The sequence below is a fragment of the Phocoena sinus genome, chromosome 2 (assembly GCF_008692025.1).
Source record: "Phocoena sinus isolate mPhoSin1 chromosome 2, mPhoSin1.pri, whole genome shotgun sequence".
NCBI classification, from domain to species: domain Eukaryota; kingdom Metazoa; phylum Chordata; class Mammalia; order Artiodactyla; family Phocoenidae; genus Phocoena; species Phocoena sinus.
In genome coordinates, this window is record NC_045764.1 from 68,956,896 (window position 1) to 68,976,857 (window position 19,962).

At 39.0% G+C, this 19,962-nt stretch overlaps 2 protein-coding genes, 1 non-coding gene and 1 pseudogene across 4 annotated transcripts in view; 2 read left to right on the forward strand and 2 right to left on the reverse strand.

Annotated features, from left to right (window-relative positions):
- Positions 1–997: 997 nt before the first annotated feature.
- Positions 998–19,961, forward strand: TIPIN (TIMELESS interacting protein). 2 transcript variants are annotated; one of them, XM_032621125.1, is made up of 8 exons: positions 998–1,076; positions 6,037–6,177; positions 6,302–6,380; positions 6,582–6,657; positions 9,381–9,503; positions 9,725–9,788; positions 14,280–14,486; positions 17,264–19,961. In XM_032621125.1, the coding sequence occupies exons 2-8, from the start codon at positions 6,045–6,047 to the stop codon at positions 17,452–17,454; spliced, it is 873 nt and encodes a 290-aa protein (XP_032477016.1). In that variant the 5' UTR covers positions 998–1,076; positions 6,037–6,044; the 3' UTR covers positions 17,455–19,961. The 2 variants fall into 2 exon arrangements, with proteins under 2 accessions (XP_032477016.1, XP_032477015.1); XM_032621124.1 differs by having other exon boundaries at positions 1,027–1,269.
- On the forward strand, positions 10,305–10,440 carry LOC116750259. The gene has a single exon (XR_004348956.1).
- LOC116750053 lies at positions 15,889–15,989 on the reverse strand (annotated as a pseudogene).
- The window catches only part of DIS3L (DIS3 like exosome 3'-5' exoribonuclease), a 34,318-nt gene continuing 33,132 nt past the window's right edge, over positions 18,777–19,962 (reverse strand). Inside the window, 2 exon segments of the mRNA XM_032621123.1 lie at positions 18,777–19,378; positions 19,466–19,640. Of these exon segments, the coding sequence (XP_032477014.1) occupies positions 19,070–19,378; positions 19,466–19,640 (484 nt within the window). The 3' untranslated portion in view covers positions 18,777–19,069.

The window sequence follows — 19,962 nt, forward strand, 5'->3', positions numbered from 1 at the left end:
TATTAGATATAAAGTGGAGAATATAGACTGTTATCTGGATAATTAGAAGAATGCCTCTTGCCTCAGTTACCCGGACTCTTGAAGTTAACATATTTCCCATTTAAATTAATGTTAATTTTGTAAATTGCTTAATATTTTTTATCTTGCATTTATAGAAATAAAACCATAAAATTAAGGAAAATGTGGTACATATACATATTTACATACATAATTTTAGATAGAGCTTGCAATTTACTTTCTCTTATTCTTTTCACATATTTATTCTATAATTTTAATGAAATATTTCAAGCTACAGAAAAGTAGAGAATGTAGCAAACACTACTCATCTTCTTGGTCTGTCAAATCTTGATGCTATAGGTGCTAAAGGTAACTTTTTTTAGTTTTCTGAATAGTTAACACATTTATATGTTCCAAAAAAGTATGGTGTTAAGTCCCCATCCCACTCTGTCCCGTATGTCCAGTTCCCATCTCCACTTACTTATATATTTATTTTGTGTGCATGTGTGTGCAAGCAAATATATATTGCACGAATATATTTGGACTCACTTAAAAAAAAATTAAAGGTAACATATTTTTGACATTCTTCTTTGTGCCCACAATCCTAACACTAGCTCTTTACTGCCTCTTTTCTCGGCTCATTATTCAATTAATAGAACTCTTATGTTCAAGGAATTTTGTTAGTAACTCTGAAGAATCGGTAGTTTCTCGTCAAATTCTGTTTGCCTCCATCCTTTATATTCCGTCCACAACCCAGTTTTCTAAAAACCTGAGATCTACTTCCAAAGTCTGAAGTGCATAGAGCATAACAAACACGAACATCACGCGGACTAGGAGACTAAACTCCTCCGAAGAATTCGGGAGGGCGGAAGCGGTAGGGAAAGCAGTGTGGGATGGGTCGGACGCCGGAAAGGTGGGGATAGACGTGGGTGGGCGGGACCTGGGGGAGGTGGGTCCGGTAGGCACCGCCCAGGCTTTTGGCGCCAAAAGCCAAGGACTCTTCTCGCGAGAGTTTCGCGAGATACACCGTTTCCCGGCCGCGCGGATTCCTGTGCTGTGGCTGCTGCCGTCTGCTCGAGGTGAGAGCGGTTTGGCGGGAGAGTGAAGTTCCCGAGGGGAGAGCTGGCCGAGGGAGTCAGGCTGGGGAGCGGGGATGCCGGGAAGTCGCAAGGAGGGAGTGAGGAAGCAGGAGGACATGACTGAGACGGACCTGGGCTGATCGGGACTGGAGAGGAAGGAGGCCTGACCGGCTGCGACCTGTGCGGAGAGAAGGTTGGTGGGGACCAGGGCCGGCGCTTTTACTTCTTGTTTACGATTCGGGTCTGTCTCTCTCTAAACCAGGCCTTTTAGTGCAAGGTAACGTATGTCAGATACATCTTTATATCTCCAGTTTCTGTACCGGGGCTTCTAAACACTGGAGGCGTCCTGTGAATGTTGAATGAATGTGGTTGAAGTGAGAGGACAGACAGGGGAGTGAGGATGAAGGGAGGTCGGAGAAGAGGGATGGGATGGGAAGTTTTGTGGTTTTAGGGCTGGGTAGCAAGGAGGTCATTGAGTCAGTTTGGTAGGACTTCCTAGCGACAGGGACTTATGTTTTGGTGACTTAGGAAAAGTTGGGCATTGGACACCTATGGGTCTGGGAACGAATTTGGGTATTAAATTTTTTTGTTACCTTCACTCTTCTGCGAGTCTGAGGACTAGAGAAGGAAGTGAAGAGACCTTAATAAATGTCTAAAAAGAGACTAGGCAACCATTGTCAAGAAGTTAAAGACAGAGCTATCTTCTTTTGCGGTACGTGGGCCTCTTACTGTTGTGGCCTCTCCCTTTGCGGAGCATAGGCTCGGGATGCGCAGGCTCAGCGGCCATGGCTCACGGGCCCAGCTGCTCTGCGGCATGTGGGATCCTCCCGGACCGGGGCACGAACCGGCATCCCCTGCATCGGCAGGCGGACTCTCAACCACTGCGCCACCAGGGAAGCCCAAGACAGAGCTATCTTATTCACTACAAATTTCCTGACAAGTCCTACCCCAGGCTTGGCTGGTTCCTTGCATTGCATCGTCACACTTAATATAGTGTGTGCCCTGTTATCTCATTCATCGCTCCCTGTTGGCTTCAAAGGTGTGAGCCCCATTTCTTCCCAGAAAGCTTAACTATTGATAGAGTGAGGCCAAAAAGTTCGTTCCTTTTTTCTGCAAGATGGCTCTAGTAGCGCTTCTTAGTTGTCTTTAACTTCATTTGAAACAATGAAATATCAACGTGCATTTAAAAAAACTTATCAAAATTGGTGAATTTTTGTGTAGCCATTTTAATATTGAAGATGGAAGACAAAAAGCAACACTTTTGGCATAATTATGCTTTGTTATTTCAAGAAAGGTAAAAATGACACTGAAACATAAAAAAAGATTTGTGCAGTGTGAGAAGGTGCTGTGACTGATCGAAGGTGTCAAAAGTGGTTTGTGAAGTTTTGTGGAGATTTCTTGCTGGATGGTGCTCCACGGTCAGGTAGGTCGGTGATCAAACTGAGACATTAATTGAGAACAATCAAAGTTATACCATGTGGGAGATAGACATACTCAAAATATCCAAATCAAACATTGAAAATCATTTGCACCAGCTTGGTTATGTGAATCGCTTTGATGTTTGGGTTCCACATAAGTTAAGCGAAAAACCTTCTTGACCATATTTCCGCACGCGATTCTCTATTTAAATGTAAAGAAAATGTTCCATTTTAAAACAAATTGTGATGGGCAATGAAAAGTGGGTACTGTACAATAATGTGGAATGGAGGAGATCATGGGGAAAGGGAAATGAACTACCACCAACCACACCAAAGGCTGGTCTTCATGCAAAGAAGGTGATGTTGTGTATATGGTGGGATTGGAAGGGAGTCCTCCATTATGAGCTCCTTACGGAAAACCAAAGATTAATTCCAACAAGTACTGCTCCCAATTGGACCAACTGAAAGCAGCACTTGACGAAGAGTCCAGAATTAGTGGAAAACGCATAATCTTCCATCAGGAGACCACAAGACTGCATGTTTCTTTGATGACCAGGCAAAAACTGTTACAGCTTGGCTAGGAAGTTCTGATTCATCCACCATATTCACTGGACATTGAACCTTCGGCTTTCCATTTATTTCAGTCTTTTACAAAATTCTCTTAATGGAAAAAATTTCAATTCCCTGGAAGACTGTAAAAGGCACCTGGAACAGTTCTTTGCTCAAAAGGTTAAAAAGTTTTGGGAAGATGGAATTATGAAGTTACCTGAAAAATGGCAGAAGGTAGTGGAACAAAATGGTGAATACGTTGTTCAAAAAATTTCTTGGTAAAAATGAAAAATGTGTTTTTCATTTTTACTTAACCGAAGGAACTTCAATATGACCTTTAACTGCCTTTCCAATTTTGAAAACCTATGGTTGATATTTTGGTTTTTTTTTATGTACTTGTGGTGTTGGAAGTTTAGAATTGGAGAGACTTTGGAGATCCTCTAGCTCCAGTAGTTTTACAGTTTTGGGGAAGCTTTGGAATTCTTCATTCCTCCATTCGACAATTATTTCTGGGACTTCCCTGGTGGTCCAGTGTCTAAGACTCCGCACTCCCAATGTAGGTGGCCCAGGTTCGATCCCTGGTCAGGGAACTAGATCCCACATATTGCAACTAAGAGTTTGCATGCTGAAACTAAAGATCCCGCATGCCGCAACTAAAGACTCCATATGACGCAACGAAGGTCCCACACACAGCAACGAAGATCCCGAGTGCTGCAACTAAGACCCGGCACAGCCAAATAAATATTTAAAAAAAAAACCAAATTCTTTCTTTCTTTTATTAGTGGCCCATTGCAGTTATTAAATCCTGCTAGACAGGAATTACAAGTATCATTGCCATCAGAACTCTCCCTGTCCATAAACTCAGGAACTGAACAGATTCAGATAATTTTTTGAGATATCTTTCCTTCATGAACTCTCATGTTATCCCAAACTCAGGAATCTGATAGATTTGGGTAATGCATTACACTACCCATGACCTGAACTCACTAAAAATAATTCTCACCGTCTGAATTCAGGAAGCACATGGATTTGGATAGTGAGGATTCCTGGGCTACCTGCCCTGGCAGTGAAATGAGAAAGCTCAATTGGCCACCTCAGTTCTGCTCTCTGGGGCCACCCCCTTGTTCCCCTCCTCCAGGGTCCCAGCCTTGCCCTCCAGGAGCCCCTTCCCTGTGCATTTCCCTCTTGGCCACATTTGAAGTAGGCGTTAGGAGGTGTGCCCTCCTTTGGGGCTGCAGAACTGCTCAGGTTTTCTGCTAGTTCGAGTTGGGAGGACCAAGATCAACAGCTATTTCTTGAGCACTGGCTGTATATCACTTCTGGGGATACAGTAGAGGAGCACAGAGACCCACCTTGTCATTGCCCTTTTAGAGCTACAGTCTATGATGGGAGACAGACATTAATCAAATAATCACACAAATAGAACCTAATATTGGAACTGGGTGAGTGCTACAAAACTTGTACTTGACATTTTGAATGCTTGTCGTAGGAGGATTTAGTTTAGGAAAATTGGGGGAGACTTTTCTGAGGTGATGGTTGAGATCTGAAAGAGATTAGGAGTTATGGAAGAGCCTTCAAGATAGGAAACAGCTTTTGTAAAGGTCTAGTGGCCTGAGGGGTAGAAAGAAAAAGCATGGAGAATGGTGTGAAGTAAGTCTGGAGAAGTAGGAAAGTGCTAAACCCCGCAGGGCCTTGGAGTTTTATCATTATCCTAAGAGCAGTAGGAAGCCATTGAAGTATTTAAGCCTAACAGTAATGTGATCAGCTTGACATTTCCAAAGGTTCAGTTGAGCTGTAATATGGAGAATGGATTGAAAGGGCAAAATGGATAGGAGTGATGGTGTAATCCAAACAAGAAGTGTTAGGAAGTGGTTGTGGAAATAGGGAGAAATGGACGGACTTAAGGGTTAATCTGGAAGTAAAATGGACAGGGTATTTAGGATGGGGGAATGAAGTGTTAATGAAGTGTTGCAGGTTTCTGATATATAGCTGGATAGGTGTCATTCATTGAATTGGGAAAATTTAGAAGGTTGGTTTTATACATGATGAGTTATAGGTGCCTTTGAGAAATTTTAGAGCTGTAAAATGAGAAGTAGGGATTTAGAGCTCGGATTTGATGCTCAGGTGGAGATAAAAAATTAATGGGTCATCTATAAATTAAAGCCATGTGCATAACTGAGTGAAGAGGGCCTAAGATGAAGTCTTGGATACTAACTGACCAGGTTAGAGGAATATGAATCTGCAAAGAAGATCCAGGAGGAGTGTCCAGGAAGGGAGGAAAGCCAGTTGAGTACTGTATTTCAGGAGTCAACAAAAACACTTTTCCAGAAAAAGGAACTGATCAAAAGTGTCAGATGTTTCTGAGAGGTCAAGTAAGATGGTACCGTAAAGCATTCTTTCAAGTTACCAACTTAAGGATTATTTCCATTTCTTCAAAGGAGACCTTACTAGAAAACCAATATGTAAACAGTATTTTTATTTTTATCTTTGCTTTTTCAATCCTCCTGCACAGCTTATGGCATATTAGTTCCTGGAGCAGGGATTGAACCCGGGCCCTCAGCAGTGAGAACACAGAGCCCTAACCACTGGACTACCAGGGAATTCCCAACAGTATTTTTAAAAAGCTTCTCTGGTTGAAGTGGGGGTGAGGTACTGTACCCTGCCAATTTCACACCCCTTTGGACCACAATTTGAAACCCTCTGAAAAGTTAAAATCATCATTTTATGATGGGGAGACTCAACAGTTGAGGTAAAATGATTTGCTCAAAATCGTATTGTTATTTAGTGGTAGGGTCTACATTAGAACTCAGTTCTAATTTCTAACTTTGTTCTTTTTTCCATAACTGTTATCTTCTTCACTTCAGTTCACGATGTGTGAGTTTGAAATATGGTTTAACTGACTGAAACACGTGCATTTTGCTGCAAGTGGAACTTAACTGTGTAATAAGAAGACTACTTGGATGCATAAACATGTTTACTTTTTTCCCCCCTAGAGGAAAAGATGCTAGAACCACAGGAGAATGGCTTGATTGACCTACCAGATTATGAGCATATAGAAGATGAAACTTTACCTCCATTCCCACCTCCAGCCTCTCCAGAGAGAGAAGATGGTGAAGGAGCTGAACCTGAAGAAGGTCTGTATAGGGTTCCAAAGTGGTGTCCATGTTCAGCTATCCATCTAACAGCTTAGAAATGATACCTTTTATAAATGAGGCTTAAATTACTTAAGTAATATTAAATCTTGGTATATTTCACCAGAGTTAGGGAGAGGAGCACCTGTTCCTGTACCTCCAAAGAGAACAGTTAAAAGGAATATACCCAAGCTGAATGCTGAGAGGTACATTTACTATTTCCTTAAATATTTATACTTTTCTTTCCATCATTTTTTCCCTTTTATGTTACAGGCTTTTGGTTGGGATGATTTGGAGATCAGACATTTTTCTCAGTTCAGTAGTTAATATTTTTTTCTTCTTATGGTCTTGGTTTGGCCTTGATGTCTTTAGAAAACTTGAAATTTAAAACATATTTCTATTCACAGATTAATTTCAGAGAGAGGGCTTCCAGCATTAAGGCATGTGTTTGATAAGGCAAAATTCAAAGGTAAAGGTCATGAGGTAAGAAGTGTCTGATTTTTATTTTAGACCTTTGTTTTTTAAAATATCGATAAGACTGTGGGCCCATTATCATGTTCTTAGGAATCTTAGAATGTTTCACAGATATCATCATTCATCATCATATCTCTTTAGAAACTATGAGGTAGTAGAAAGGACACTATTTGAAGACATTTAGGAACTGCACAAATGTAAATCTCTGCACAAATGTACATTTAAAAATTCTCTTTGAATCGTGTAGCGTGTAGATAGTTTTTTGCAGATGATACCTTTGTAGAGCTTTGCAGTTTATGAAATATTTTCAATTATATTCTTTCATTATCAACCTCTGGGGTAGGTGTTGGTCCCGTTACCTAGTGAAGGAAGCTGAGTTTTAGAGTTTTAAGCCTCCACTGCCAGTGGTTAAGGGCAGAGCCTCGACTTTCCATTTCACGGCCCAGCTAGAGTAACATTAACACAGCATGAGCATGATCTTGGTGTGGTATTCAGGATAGTTGGAAAGAGGGAAGCAGCTGGAGGCAGATAGCAATTCAGAGGCTATTTCACTACCAGCAGAATGAGGTGAAATAGCCTGGATAGGGTAATAGTAGAGGGATGAACAATATATAATACTTGGAGGTGATTGGGAGGTACAAAAGTAAAAATTAATCCCAAGATTTCAAACCTGGGAGGCTGAAAATTGTAGTACACTTGCTTAGTTTCGGTGGACAGGAAGGGAGAATATAAGTCTGTGTCCTCTTTTGCCACAAAACTAAACATAAATCAAGATATTTTAAAAGCATGCCCAGCTCGGTTAATTCATTGCTCTTATTGAAATTTTCAGGTAGTAGTGATGAATTGGTGCTTTGAATTTATGACCTCTTCATCATTTTCATAATAAGTACTTTAAAAGATAAATAAACTTATACGAAGGATAAATATTTTGTGTTCCTTCACTGGGTGAGGTTGGGCTCTGAGTTTGTCTAGTCTTCTGTACTTTGCCTTTGAAAATTCTACTATTTTCTAACGAAGTTGAATCCTCGATGCTTTTTTCTCCATGTATGACTTGGGACTTCACACTGTATTTAGGTATTTCTCTTCTCTGTCCCTTGGGTGTAATGTGATATTGTGAGGTGGCTGATCAGCTATCCCAACAACTGGAAAATGGTCATAGGTGATTGAACTTTTTTTTTAATTAAAAAAAAATTTTATTTTATTATCTTTGACTGTATTGGGTCTTCATTGCTGCACATGAGCTTTCTCTAGTTGCGGTGAGCAGGGGCTACTCTTTGTTGCGGTGCATGGGCTTCTCATTGCAGTGGCTTCTCTTGTTGCGGAGCACAGGCTCTAGGCGTGTGGGCTTCAGTAGTTGTGGCTCACAGGCTCTAGAGTGCAGGCTCAGTAGTTATGGCGCACGGGCTTAGTTGCTCCGCAGCATGTGGGATCTTCCCGGACCAGGGAGCGAACCCGTGTCCCCTGCATTGGTAGGCAGATTCTTATCCACTGCGCTACCAGGGAAGCCCGATGATTGAACTTTTGAAAGAACTTTTATCTTTATCAGAATGAGAATGAAATGACATTATGTTCTCAGCATTACATATTGAGTTATTGGTAGAATTGTTGTTTTAACCATTAGCTTCTTAGACAAGATCATATACCACCACAAACAAAAATTGCCAACATTTGAGGACTTGCTTTGTGTCAGGCACTTTACTTGTATTACTTAATCCTCCTAACAACCCAATGAGGTATGTATGTTCTCGTTTTATTCATGAGGAAAAAGGCACACAGAGGTAAAGTGATTTGTTCAAAGTCACACAGCTATTAAGTGGTAGAATTTAGATTTGAATCTATGCAGTCTGATCCAGAGCTTTTAACCAGTCTCCTATTTTAAAATACTATAAGAAAATAAAAAAATATTGCACAGTAAAATCAGGAACTTGGAACTTTTTTCATTTATTACTCCAGTTTATTAAACTTTGTTTTTCATTTGCATTAAAAAATTTTTAATGTTAAATTGAAATTTCAAATATAGAGAGGTATTGTGGTCTGAGAATGTTTACACTGTTCTTGCTAGTCTTTGGTACTTTGCCCTTGGGATTTCTGAATATATTTTCACAGAGCTGATTCTCAATGCTTTCTGTATATCGTTTAGAGACCTGTCAGTTTGTATAGTTATTTCTAAAAGCTATCTTGCCATATTTTATTGAAGTTTATTTTCAAGTATTTATAGGTCTGAAAAGACACATGTGATTATCTTTTAACTTTCATTAAGTTTTCATACTGGGTTTCTTTTTTCCTCTGATTTTTAAAAATCTATCCAGTGCTATTAGACTGCAGTCCTCTAAGCCCGCAGTCCCCAACCTTTTTGGCACCAGGGACTGGTTTCGTGGAAGACAGTTTTCCCCGGGGGACGAGGGGTGGTGAGGGGTGTGGGGGATGGGTCAGGTGGTAATGTGAGCGATGGGGAGCGGCAGATGAAGCTTCGCTCTCTTACTCGCCCATTGCTCACCTCCTGCTGTGCGGCCCAGTTCCTAACCCACCATGGACCAGTCTATGGCCGGGGGCTGGGGACACCTGCTCTAAGCCCTTGATAAATATTTTTCTTCTTAAAGTTTCTTCTAAAAGTTTATTAACCTTATAAAAGGACACGAGTGACTTTGATACTATTACTCAGTTCTAAAATCTGCTGACAAGGTCAGTTGTGAGAATGTCTTCTATTTAGCATTTTTATTTTTATGTTCCAGGCTGAGGACTTGAAGACACTAATCAGACACATGGAGCACTGGGCGCATAGGCTATTCCCTAAACTGCAATTTGAAGATTTTATTGACAGAGTTGAATATCTGGGAAATAAAAAGGAAGTTCAGGTAGGTGTTGAGATCATTATGAATATCATTCACAATGCTAAATTGTATAAGGATAGATTAGTGAGGCTAAGTAGCTCTTTGGGGGTCTTCATTTTCAGTCTTAGTAGAGAGAAGGAACTAATAGTAGCTATTTGAACAACTTTTTTTGAAACTAATAATAAAATCAATGACCATTTTCCCCAAAATCTAAGTGAAAATGTAAAAATGTTTTTTATTTTCAGACCTGTTTAAAACGAATTCGACTTGATCTCCCTATTTTACATGAAGATTTTGTTAGCAATAATGGTAAGAATATAGGTTTATCTACTTTATAATAATTTTGCTTTTAGAAATAGATCTAGTTGGGGTAGGCAGTGTTACAGGAATGGGTTCTTAGTCTATTTTGAGTATATAAAGTACAGTAAATAGGAATGAGTTAAGATGCCTTGGTACGTCTAGAGTGTTGTGCATATTTGTTTCTTAAAGACATGGTGGTATGCCATTAAGAGATGTTGTAAAATATATTTAGCCACAGAACATGAGCTTTTGAGAACTCATAATGATGACCCATTGATCCTTTGTAGTGCTTGCTAATAAAAATATATGAGAAGATACAGTGTTCATATACATGTCCACCATTATAAAAAAGTGGCTCTGGGGCTTACCTGGTGGGAGAGGCCACAACAGTGAGAGGCCCGCGTACTGCAAAAAAAAAAAAAAAAAAGTGGCTCTGAGGAATTAGGCAGAACAATTTGATGATGAAATAGGTCACATCTCACACAAGAGTACAGATCTTGTATATAGGACTTTAATTAGACCTATGTGACTGTTCCTGGTATTGATTGCATTTGTTAGTTGTACAATGCAACCATAGGCAGTCACACACATCAAAACATATGGTTCCTGCCGACAGAGTCTGTATAGTTGTCAGATTTTCTGTGCGATGGCTCCATACATGTTTGTTTTTTGTTTTTAAAAAATTTAATAGATGTAGCAGAAAATACAGGCTCCATATAGAATCCCCCCAAATTATTTATAAACTGCTTTTAAAAGTGTGAAGGATTGTGATTTAAATAATCCAAGATTTAATTACTTGGTAAGGTATGGTACGAATTGATGGCATGGGATTTGATAGATGGAAAGGAATTAGTTATTAGAGTCTAAATCTCACAGCGTATACTACTGGGTCAGTTAGCTTATTCCTCGAACTTTTTTTTTTTTTTTTTTTTTTGCGGTACGCGGGCCTCTCACTGTTGTGGCCTCTCCCGTTGCGGAGCACAGGCTCCGCACGCGCAGGCTCAGCGGCCATGGCTCAGCGGCCCAGCCGCTCTGCGGCATGTGGGATCTTCCCGGACCAGGGCACGAACCCATGTCCCCTGCATCGGCAGGTGGACTCTCAACCACTGCGCCACCAGGGAAGCCCTCATCGAACTTTTTGAGCTGCGTACTATGTGCTAAAGGTTCAGGGATAAAGGTGAATGCAGTCAGACCCCTTGCTTCATGGGCTAACATACCGTGAACTAGTAACATGCCAGTAGTCTGCAAGGTGCTGTAATTGGAGATGAACAGGGGACAGCATACGGGGCAAAGGAGAACACAGTTACTTTTACCTAGGGGAGAGGAAAGCTTGGTAGGAGAGGGGAAAGCTTTACAGAGGAGGTATCACAAGTACTTTAAATGATAAGCAGTAGAAGTTAGGCAGAGGTGATTTTGGATAGAGGCAGCCACTTATGCAGAGGCATAAATGAACATGGCACCATTCATGGAATTATAGGCAAGTTGCGGTATTGGGTACATAGAGGAGGCCTGTATCAGAGAGCCTTGTTAGTTGTTGAATCTGTTTTCTTTGTATTCTAAGAGAATAGTCTCCAGAATTTTGCATGAGGCACTACAACAGTAAAAATGTTTTGAACATTTTATTTTTCTAATACATGTACTGCTGTACTGATATGATATATAATGTACATTTTGATCTTAACATTGCAGTTTTAAAGTAAGAACAATATGATTGAATATTCTACTGAATAATTTTTACCAAAAATTTTGGGCTAATACTTTTTGATCAGTGGTTTGAAGGTTTGGTTGTAGATTCAGTTTTTTCTCCCAAATCTTGGTTTTAACCTTTCTAAGATGCGTAAACCCAAATGGAAGTAGAGCATCATTAACTGCACTTAGTAAATCTTGGTATTCATCTTTCAGTCTCATTACCAGTGCAAGGACTTTTGTTGACATTTACTAGCAAATTTTCATCTGCCCCTTTTCAATCGTTTTACTTAAAATTAGTTTTTGTATTTTTAGCATGTGTCGTCATGTCATTCCTCTGCTCAGAGCCCTGTAGTAGTTCCTTATTTCAATCAAAGTAAAAGCCACAGTCTTTATATTGTCCTACTTGGCCCTAGAGAATCTTGTTTTTGTGTCCTTATCCCATTCTTCTTGCCTCCCTGACGGTATCTTTACTATTCCGTTGCTTCAGCCACACTTGCATCCTAGCTGTTCCTTGAGCCTTCCAGGCTTATTTCTATCTTAAGGCTTTTGCACTCTGCCTTGAACACTGTCCTTTCCCTCCCTCCTGCCCCTAAATCTGCATGGTTAACTCTCTCACCCATGTCAAACTGTTTTCAAATGTCAGTTCAGTGAAGTCTCCCCTACCACACTGTTAAAATTGGACCCTCAGCCCCATTCCTGATTTCACTATGCTTTTTTTAAATAGCTCTTATTTCCCTTTAATTATTATGTAGTTTATCTGTTAGTTTATATGTACCAGAGTGATGGCATCCTGTAGCACATTGAATATTTTTGGCTTTAGCTTCTTTGCCACAATAGCTTGCCTATGAATGTGGCAGTGAATGAATTTCATGTGTGGTTCTAATTTTTTTTAATGCCACCTTTATCCTAGTCAAAAGTGGTTATATTCACATGGATTTTCTGTTAAGACATTGTTTGTACTAAAGAGGTCATTTACTGTTGAAGAGATCTTTCCTTTCATGGCTCACAGAAAAGTATTGAATAGTTTTTTATGTATTTCATTACTATTAATTCAGAATCCTATAAGCCCTATAAGGTGAAGCATATTAGAAATCCTGTCTATTGCATAGTTGGTTCTAATACTTGTTTCTTAACTTTTCCAGCAATGTTTTCTAAATGTACTCCATCAATATTTCCTGACAAAGGAATGTATTTTAGTTTCTTGACACATTTTTTTCCATATCAGGAAGGAAAAGTATATGGCTTTCTGTCTTTCACTATTAAGGAAGAAACCTCAAAAGGGGCTTAGATTGTAAAATGCTGGATTAAATACATGATTTTTAAACCTCACTGGTTTGTCTTTATGTTTTAAATGTTTTGCTAGTTGTGATGGTTTTTACTGGCATTAGCTAATACCTCACTGTACAATATGTGCATAGGACAAGGAGAGTAATTGTAAGCTCATTTCAAATGGTGGTCTTGGTGATAATGAAGTTTTTTTTACCTACTTGTCAGATCTGATGAGGTTATTTATTATTTTTTTAACACCATAATGTGAATGATACAGAGAGAAGGTTATTTTTGTTATTTTTGTTATTTTGCAGAAATCTTTTAAAGCTACCACTTGTGCATTTTGTTAGGGTTGTTTTGGTTAAAATAGATAGTATGTCAGGTTGCTTAACTGGGTAGTCAGAATTAGCTATATATCATAGTATGCTGAAATTAAAAAATGAGTGAGGACCCAATTCCACCCTTCCGCAGTATGAGCTTGCTGTCTTGAAGGTAGCTTACAGACCAGATGATTAGCTGTCATATGGATAAGTGATAGTTTGTTACTGCCAGTTCTTTTAAATATAAGTTAGTAAAAGTTAATTTTTCGTAATTCTTAAATGAAATATAAATGGAAGATCTAGTATTTACTTTTCATACCCTGTGGATCATTTTAGGAACATCCTACTTTGAGATAACTGGTGTACAGGGCTTTAAGAATTTATTAAGACTAATCATGTAGAGAGCACTGAATTTTTTAAAAAGTTAACTTGGAAATATGTCCACAGATCTCTAAATTTCTTCCCCTTTTTCACTGTGTCTCAGTTTTACCATACACAAAAAATAGCCTATATAAAATCATTACTGTGTATCATACAGACAATATGGCAAGCTACTAAAATGTTTTTAATATAAAACAAGGATAGGGCTTCCCTGGTGGTGCAGTGGTTAAGAATCCGCCTGCCAATGCAAGGGACACGGGTTTGAGCCCTGGTCCGGGAAGATCCCACACGCTGCGGAGCAACTAAGCCCGTGCTCCACAACTACTGAGCTTGTGCTCTAGAGCCTGCAAGCCACAACTACTGAAGCCTGCGCACCTAGAGCCTGTGCTCCACAAAAGAGAAACCACCGCAGTGAGAAACCCGCACACCGCAAGGAAGAGTAGCCCCTACTCACCGCAACTAGAGAAAAAGCCTGCACACAGCAACAAAGACCCAGCGCAGCCAAAAATAAATAAATTAATTAAAAGAAAAACACAACAAGGATATACTTTGGATTCTTTAAGTTCTTTTATTAGCAACTAAGAACTTTTGCTTTCTGTTCATGCATGTTTTTGAACTAGTATTCCATTTGACTTAAAATGCCTCTTTAAAGTGATTAATAAATATTCCTTCTACTTGTTTGAATCAAGCATGTATTTGTAACATTCTCATACCTCACAAATTGTTTCTTCAGGTCTGGCACCTTGTTGCTTTAAACTGGTTTTCAGTTAATAGCTGCATAAGCTCTTTTTCTAACTAATTTAACACTACAGATGTACTAATTTTTTCTTTTCTACTGCAGATGAAGTAGGGGAAAATAATGGCCATGGTGTAACTGCTACCGAGTTAGATCCCTTTCTGACAAACTCATCTGGAAGTGCAGAGTTTGCTTCTGAGTCGAGTAGAAGCCTAACAGAAGAACAACAACAAAGAATTGAGAGAAATAAACAACTGGCCTTGGAAAGAAGACAGGCAAAGCTACTGAGTAATAGTCAGTCCCTAGGAAATGGTAAATTTTATGCTGGATTTTATGTGCTATCATTAATATATCAAGGGCATGTTAGAAATTTTAACCTCTTTACTCTTCCCCAAAATAAAATACCTCTAGGAATAGACAAATGTGATATAGTATATTAAGCTTATGTATATTTGAGAGAGAGCGGGCTCGAGAGCTAGCTGGAATCCTCAAAGAATACATGCGTCCAGGACGGTTTTCTGGGTAGCTGAGTGTCTCTTAAAAAATTGTTTTAATCATTTAAAATTGATTCTGGATCTTTCGAAAACATATTCTTCCCTGACTCCTTAAAACATGTGACATACAATTTTATCGTTATGATAATTAAAACATTACTGTGGTACTTTACTAAACATATAAAATTCTTTGTACCCATTGAGGACTTTAGAGCCATTTGCTGTGACATGAATAGGTCCAAAAATGCTTTTTATTGCAGCGTTTCACTTCTGTTGTGAGCCGTCATGTTTGATTTCTTGTTGATTCCCTTGTCTCTTTTAAAACTGCCTTAAAATTTGATGTTTTTTAAACAGACTGTGGGTTTGGAAACTAGACAAGTTTGTTAAAACTATATTTAAAAATAATTGCAAATTGGTTTTGAATGAAGCACGCACAGTCGCATTTATCTTTGTCAATTTCCAATCCAGTTTTTTCCTTTTGAAATGGGAAAATAGGAATTACAGTAAGTAGTGAAGATTACATGTTGTAAAACAAGTTTCACCCAAAATAATGAAATTCTCAAGTGAAAATTATTCAGTGGTATTATGATTTTTTTTCCAGTTAGAATGATTTTTTTTTTTAACATCTTTATTGGAGTATAATCGCTTTACAGTGTTGTGTTCGTTTCTGGTGTTTAACACAGTGAATCAGCTAAACATATACATATATTCCCATATCTCCTCCCTCTTGTGTCTCCCTATCCCACCCCTCTGGGTGGTCACAAAGCACCGAGCTGATCTCCTTGTGCTACGTGGCTGCTTCCCACTAGCTATCTGTTTTACATTTGATAGTGTATATATGTCAATGCCACTCTCTCACTTCGTCCCAGCTTACCCTTCCACCTCCCCATGTCCTCAAGTCTATTCTCTACGTCTGCATCTTTATTCCTGTCCTGTCCCTATGTTCATCAGAACCATTTTTTTTTTAAGATTCTATATAAATGTGTTAGCGTTATGGTATTTTTCTCTTCCTGACTTACTTCACTTTGTATGAGACTCTAGGTCCATCCACCTCACTACAAATAACTCAATTTCATTTCTTTTTATGGCTGAGTAATATTCCATTGTATATATGTGCCACATCTTCTTTATCCATTCATCTGTTGATGGACACTTAGGTTGCTTCCATGTCCTGGCTGTTGTAAATAGTGCTGCAATGAACATTGTGGTACATGACTCTTAAAAATATGGAATGCTTCACGAATTTGTGTGTCATACTTGCACAGTGGCCATGCTAATCTTCTCTATCATTCCAATTTTAGTATATGTGCTGCTGAAGCAAGGACTAATTTTTTTTTTTTTAAGTTTCAAAAAATTTTTAATTATTTATTTTTGTTTGGCTGCATTGGGTCTTTGTTGCTGCACGTGGGCTTTCTCTAGTTGGAGCAAGCAGGGGCTACTCTTCATTGCAGTGCGCAGGCTTCTCATTGCAGTGGCTTCTCTTGTTGCGGAGCATGGGCTCTAGGCGCATGGGCTTCAGTAGTTGCAGCACGTGGGCTCAGTAGTTGCGGCATGTGGGCCCTAGAGCGTGGGCTTCTGTAGTTGAGGCTCGTGGTCTCTAGAGCACAGGCTCAGTAGTTGTGGTGCATGGGCTTAGTTGCTTTGCGCCATGTGGGATCTTCCCGGACCAGGGATCGAACCTGTGTCTCCTATATTGGCAGGAGGATTCTTAACCACTGTGCCACCAGGGAAGTCCAGGATGAATTTAACTTTTAACTTAACAAATGGATGTTTTGTACTACCTTGTGAAAAATTTAATGAAGATACAACTATTGTTGATGACAGTTCTTCCTTGCTGTCATTATCAAAGTTTACGTGGCAATAAGCATTTTAAGGCTCATCTTCTATTTATAATATATGACTTTAAGGGACTTCCCTGGTGGTGTAGTGGATAAGAATCCGCCTGCCAGTGCAGGGGACATGGGTTCAATCTCTGGTCCAGGAAGATCCCACATGCCATGGAGCAACTAAGCCTGTGTGCCACACCACTGAGCCTGTGTTCTAGAGCCCATGAGCCACAACTACTGAGTTCTTGTGCCACAGCTACTGAAGCGCATGCGCCCTAGAGCCCATGCTCCGCAACAAGAGAGACCACCGCAATGAGAAGCCCACGCACCGCAACTAGAGAAAGCCCGTGCACAGCAACAAAGACCCAACGCAGCCAAAAAAAATAAAAATTAAACAAACGATATTTATAATATATGACTTTAAAATTTTTCACTAGAAATGAGTATCTTAAATGTTCTTTACTGTAGATCACTTTGACATACATCTCATAAGAACATTTGATTTTTAAAAACTTCTATCTAGTAGTTGTGATTTTTAAAATGAGAACAGTTGCATTTGACTGATTCAAAAGTCTGAGTTCAAGACTTGCATTTTGAATGGATTTTATACATGTATAAAAATGGCTTTATTTGGAAGAAAGTTATCATAATTAACATTAACTAAAGTGATCGTAGATTTCATCTCTACTGATTTAAACATGTGAAGAAGTTTGTATTAGGTAAGATTGGATCAGGTGCTTGTAATGAATAATAATGATTTCTCTTGCAGACTTGTTAATGAACACACCCAGTACACAGACACCTGAAGAGGGTAGTACAGGTGAGGAGCAAAAGGAGGAAGAATCAAATGGATTTAACAAAGACCTTCTAGACAATCCACATAGTGATGCTGCTGCCAATACTGTAAGTGAAGGGGAGGAATTAAAAATAGAGAAAATGCAACTGGACCAGTCCTTTTAAAATACATAATAGTAAGTTAAGGCTTCATCTAGAAATGTTACTGAGGTTGGATAGGCCTCAAATGAGAAAATCTATTAACTTGCTATCTTCCAAATTTGAGATGACTATGCATTTTGCCTACTTTGAGTGAAAATCCTTATATAGTGAAACTTTTATAGATTCCTGTTTAAAATCTGGTATTATCTATACTTGTTTCTTATTCACTTTCGTTGTCTATTTATTCTCCTTAGTGTTTATTTTTATATGGGTATGACCTTGTAAAAATGATTGGTAGTTAAGAAGTAGCTTCAACTGTTAGTGTGCCATTGAATGCCCTGTTTTTACTAAATTGGGTGGTGTTTTAAGATGTAAATATGTAATAAATGCTAATGTTCTTTTTTTTTAAAAATAAGCTCACAAACTATCCCTAGAGGCTTTATAAAAGTTTCTCATTGCTATTTAGTTCTACACTTTACACTTTTGGTAAAATGTTTACAGTTGTTATATGTGTTTACATGTCTTTTGAGGAGTCACTTTAATACTTAAAGGGTCACGTGAAAAGCTGATATATTGCCTGGCCTGCATAGGTGCTGGGGAAGTTCACATGCTCCTTGGTACCTTACTGACTAGTTAGTTGGAGAGAAACTTGCAAAGTATAATGGGGAACACAGAGCACGTAGGGAGGATTCAGTGGAGATGCCAAGGATTGGGAAGAACATGTACAATAATACAGAAATGAAAATCTAAGAAATGAGAGCTTTGGGAATGGTGAATATGAGGCTGAAGTGTTAGGGCCACATGGTGGGAGGACCTAATTGGAGTTTTTCCTGCCTGAGTTTATCACCTTGGTGGAAGGGTAGCTGCAGATAGAAAGTACCACGTTGAGAATCAAGTTTAGAGGTTGGTCTGGTTCTTGGCAGGAGATTCCCATGGGGGAGAGGGAAAGGCAAAGCTAGTTTTTACAAACTAGGACATGGGAAGGTTGCTTTTTTGGGGGAAGACAGGCAGAGTGATGGTGCTAAGTAACAAGTCTCCAGCAAGGGCAAGTCTAATGCAACTCATCATCCAAGGAGAGGGTGGGAATGGAGGTTTGAGAGAACAGACCTTACCCTGTGCGCCCCACCCGGCTCCCTAAGCCCTATCCCCAATTGGTGCTGGGGACAGCAGGGGTGACTGAGTCAAATACGAAATAGGGAGTTTTAAAGTGGATACATGGACAGGACGGAGCTTATTATCTGAAGGTGACTGAAAAGTTAATCTGGCAGATGTCAGAGGGGCCTATGACCCAAATGTAGCAATTACTGTAAAAATTAATACTATAAAAGAATGGATTTGAGACAAGCTAACCAAAAGTCAATTCTGGGTTTATTAACAAGACCAGCAACATGATTTGCAGAGCCAGGATTCAGTATCTACTTATCTCTGAAAAACCACTTTCCATAGTGACCTAACTGTACTTTATTTCATGCAACTTAAATTAACGATAAGAAAACATTTCACAAATATCTGAAATATCTACCCAATCCCACTCAGGGATTGGGTGACATTGGGTGATGCAGAAAATTATATCCTAATGTTTAAAAGAAGGTAAAATATTCACGTAAGACAAAGGTCTTTTAATGAAGTAAGAAGAGTTTCATATTCCATAACTGTTGGAAACATCCAGGAGAGCTAGGTCTCTTATTTCCTCTAGAAGTGTGTACAGGCTTCTTCCCTTTGTCTGGCAATATTTTTGATAATCTTTCTCGATGACATTTACTTTGACTTCTTGAGCAAGTTGAGCTTCCTCCATTGATCTAGTTACTTCTTTCACTAAATCACTCTTTAGCAAGAGGGAACTCTGCTGAAAAAGTTCTGTATCTGGCATCGTGTATGGTTTGTTGCTTATTATTTCAAGCCTTATTGTATCAGAATGGCAACGTGAGGCTTGTACAGATATTCTCACCTGTCATAGAGGAGAAAATGCATATTACTAAATCACAGTCTTTGTTCTTTGCAGTGAAAGCAATACTTAACATAAATACAGACTTACTGTTACGTGGTCAAACAAATGGAACGTAACAGATTCCCCTCCTGTCGTGGTAGAGGTGATTTTGTTTTGAAATCGTTGAAGGGATCCTGGTTTCCATTCAGAATGGCCATCTGGGCTGCATGAGATCACCAAACCATCTTTATTTTTTAGATAAGCAGCACCTTTAATCCCAAACCTGAATCATTGTCAGAATAAAAATCCAGAGATAATATATTCTTAGTATGCAGATTTTGTATACTTATCTAGAATGCTAGTTTTTCTTACAGATTAAAAACAACTTTTCCAAAAAAAAAAGAACTTTTCATCTGATTTACCTCCAAATATCTATTTCATTGAGCAGATGGAAACAAAATGTTTTGCTAAATAACAAAGTAAAACTCTAAGACTGATACAGATGTACTAGATTCTAATATCCATTTATACTTACATAATGAATTATGTATTACATTATGTACATATGATAACTACAAAACAGTTGCTAAAATAAATGCTTTAAT